Here is a 2,980-nt window from a genome sequence, read left to right on the forward strand (position 1 = left end):
CTCTGGTGAAGTCTTCTCTTGATTGTTATACACCTACCTCCTGGAGAGTGTTCTTGATCTGGCCAACTGTTGTGAAGGGTGTTTTCTTCACCAGGGAAAGAATTCTTCGGTCATCCACCACAGTTGTTTTCCGTGGTCTTCCGGGTCTTTTGGTGTTGCTGAGCTCACCGGTGCGTTCCTTCTTTTTAAGAATGTTCCAAACAGTTGTTTTGGCCACGTCTAATGTTTTTGCTATCTCTCTGATGGGTTTGTTTTGTTTTTTCAGCCTAATGATGGCTTGCTTCACTGATAGTGACAGCTCTTTGGATCTCATCTTGAGAGTTGACAGCAACAGATTCCAAATGCAAATAGCACACTTGAAATGAACTCTGGACCTTTTATCTGCTCATTGTAATTGGGATGAGGGAATAACACACACCTGGCCATGGAACAGCTGAGAAGCCAATTGTCCCATTACTTTTGGTCCCTTAACAAGTGGGAGGCACATATGCAAACTGTTGTAATTCCTACACCGTTCACCTGATTTGGATGTAAATACCCTCAAATTAAAGCTGACAGTCTGCAGTTAAAGCACATCTTGTTCGTTTCATTTCAAATCCATTGTGGTGGTGTATAGAGCCAAAAATGTTAGAATTGTGTCGATGTCCCAATATTTATGGACCCGACTGTAGCATCTCACGTGCACCTCAAGCAAGGCTCCCGCTGGTGTCTGTGTTGGGCACGTGTTCAGTCGCTCATTGGATTATGGCCTTGTTTCAGTTTTGGTGTACCAAAAGCACACAGAGAAGCCTACAGAAACACCTTGGAAAAAGGGAAAGTAAGTCCAAATCTCTAATAGTACACAATGAGGGAATTACTGGCTACACATGAAATGCATGTATATGTAGAGTGTATCCAACCTGTGATAAAATGGCAATTACAGACTACACACACTTCAAAAAGAACTGTATGCTCTTTTGGACTGAAGTAACCTTCTGTTTCTGTTACCTGTTGCACCTGTTTTAATTTGGAGAAGTACAAATATTGCACTTCATTTTTAGTTAGAAATTTGTTTAAGTGAGAGAAAGACAAAAATGCAAGATGAATATAATGTTTCAAGTGATGGTAAACATATCTGTGACAATGCACTGGATGTTTTTAAACCAGAGGGGACATGCAAATTAATAAGAGCTGAACAAGTAGCGTATCTAACCTGGCTTGGCAGCAAACAATGCTATCTAGCTTCTATTTCAAACATGCAGTATGAAAGCCCAAAGTTGTAAGTCCTGGTCAAAGACAGTCATGTAGTATTAGATGCATTCATTTGCAGTGTACTCTAGATCACTATCCATCTCGTTCATAGTATAAGATTGAAGGCTTTAGATGGTTTAAATGGTGTTTAAAAATGGTTTCCTGTAGCTCACATGGGATAGAATTAAGAGTGCCAGTGAAAGGATAAACTAAGCTAAACTGAGGAGTCATATTGCCAGATTAATTGTAAGGTAATAATTGTTATGTGAACAAATATAAATTATTTCTTGCATATGAAGAAGTGCTGTGATTATCAGATAATTGTAATCACAGGAGTAATAATACATAGTTATTCATTATTAGTAGTAGTATTATTTGTTATAATAATTAACAATAGCAGCCAGAATAATAAAGTTCAGGGAAAACCTTTATGTTGTGCATTGTGTGTGTTTGGGGGGGGGGGCGGTTGGGTGGATCAGCCACTATTTTGGAATTTTAAATCCTCAAATAAAGAAATCCGCATCGCTCTTTAAAAAAAATCGTTTGTCAGGCTCTATTAATAACCTTTTTGAAATTGCACTGCTTAAAATGTTTCATGCTTCCTTCTGGACAAGCTTTAAAAATAGTTTCATTATCACTTATGTTCTACATAATTTTTAATTACACATCTTCATTCCATGTTAGCACGATCTAAAACTGCAGTCATAAATACAAGGTGTAAAATTGAAATAGGACGTCAAAACTGTAAAAGGGTAACTGCATTTCCTTCAGGATATGTTAATATAAACTGTTGACGGTTTAGTAGTACACGTTATAACTTACAACTATAACATAAAATCCCGAGAATCTCGCGGATCACACGGTGACTAACCTTTTCCGTTAGCCAAGATAGCATAGTATGGTTTCGCTCCTTTTTTGGATCCCACGCTCTAGTATACTAGGCCAGAATACCGATAGATACATAGGCGGGAGCTGTACACATATACCACGTAACATGAATACGCATTAATATTACCCAAAACACCAAACAGCATCAACAGACAGTTATACTGGTTAAAATTATCTGTCGTCTGGTAGCTAACAAGCGTCACAACTCACCACACTGAACAGCTGTGTCACATTTTACAAAGCCGTCGCTTGGCCCTGGAAGAGGCTCACTGGTGTAAACAGTCGGTTGGCATTTCGCACTTTCAAACTGGCTGCACCTTGTTTTAAGGTCCTCGTTCTCCTTCTTTATTTTGGATATTTCTGCCTTCAGCTCATCGACCATAGTTTCGAAAAGTTTCGTTGTCTCTGCGACGGCGCTCTTGAGCATGCTTTCCATCACAGAGGCGTACTTCGCCTGAAAATCGTCCGCTGACATTTTGGTATTGTTTACTGTTCGCCCAAATGTCAACAGGAGATTACTTCTGACTACACATTTAACATGAACGTAGTATTATTTAAAAACTGTACATCAGAAGCTGGTCCAACATGGCTTCCTCCCACCGTCCGACGCGGTCTTTGCTTTGTGTGACGCACGTCTTCATCTTCTTCGTCGTAGCCCTCTTCTTCTTCAGCTGTTTTTTAATGACGGTTGGCAACCAGCTATTGGTGCATTCTCGCCACCTTATGACCGGAATTTTATGCAATAATTTTCTATTAAGTCCAAATGTTTTATTCCCAAAAATATAAACAGTGTTTTACACCCTACATGACACGAGTTCAGTTGAAACACTTCCGTAGGTTCTAGATTTATGTTCTTTCCTGC

At 39.3% G+C, this 2,980-nt stretch overlaps 1 protein-coding gene across 3 annotated transcripts in view; it reads right to left on the reverse strand.

Moving 5' to 3' along the window:
• LOC109957882 (mucin-5AC-like) overlaps nucleotides 1–2,780 on the reverse strand; it is a 21,257-nt gene extending 18,477 nt beyond the window's left edge. For all 3 annotated transcript variants that reach the window (XM_020596117.1, XM_020596116.1, XM_020596118.1), the window contains exon 1: nucleotides 2,329–2,780. In XM_020596117.1, coding sequence (XP_020451773.1) covers nucleotides 2,329–2,593 — 265 coding nt within the window. In that variant the 5' untranslated portion in view covers nucleotides 2,594–2,780. The remainder of the gene's footprint in view (nucleotides 1–2,328) is intronic.
• Between the last annotated feature and the right edge of the window lie 200 nt (nucleotides 2,781–2,980).

The sequence above is a fragment of the Monopterus albus genome, unplaced genomic scaffold, assembly GCF_001952655.1.
Source record: "Monopterus albus unplaced genomic scaffold, M_albus_1.0 scaffold29.1, whole genome shotgun sequence".
NCBI classification, from domain to species: domain Eukaryota; kingdom Metazoa; phylum Chordata; class Actinopteri; order Synbranchiformes; family Synbranchidae; genus Monopterus; species Monopterus albus.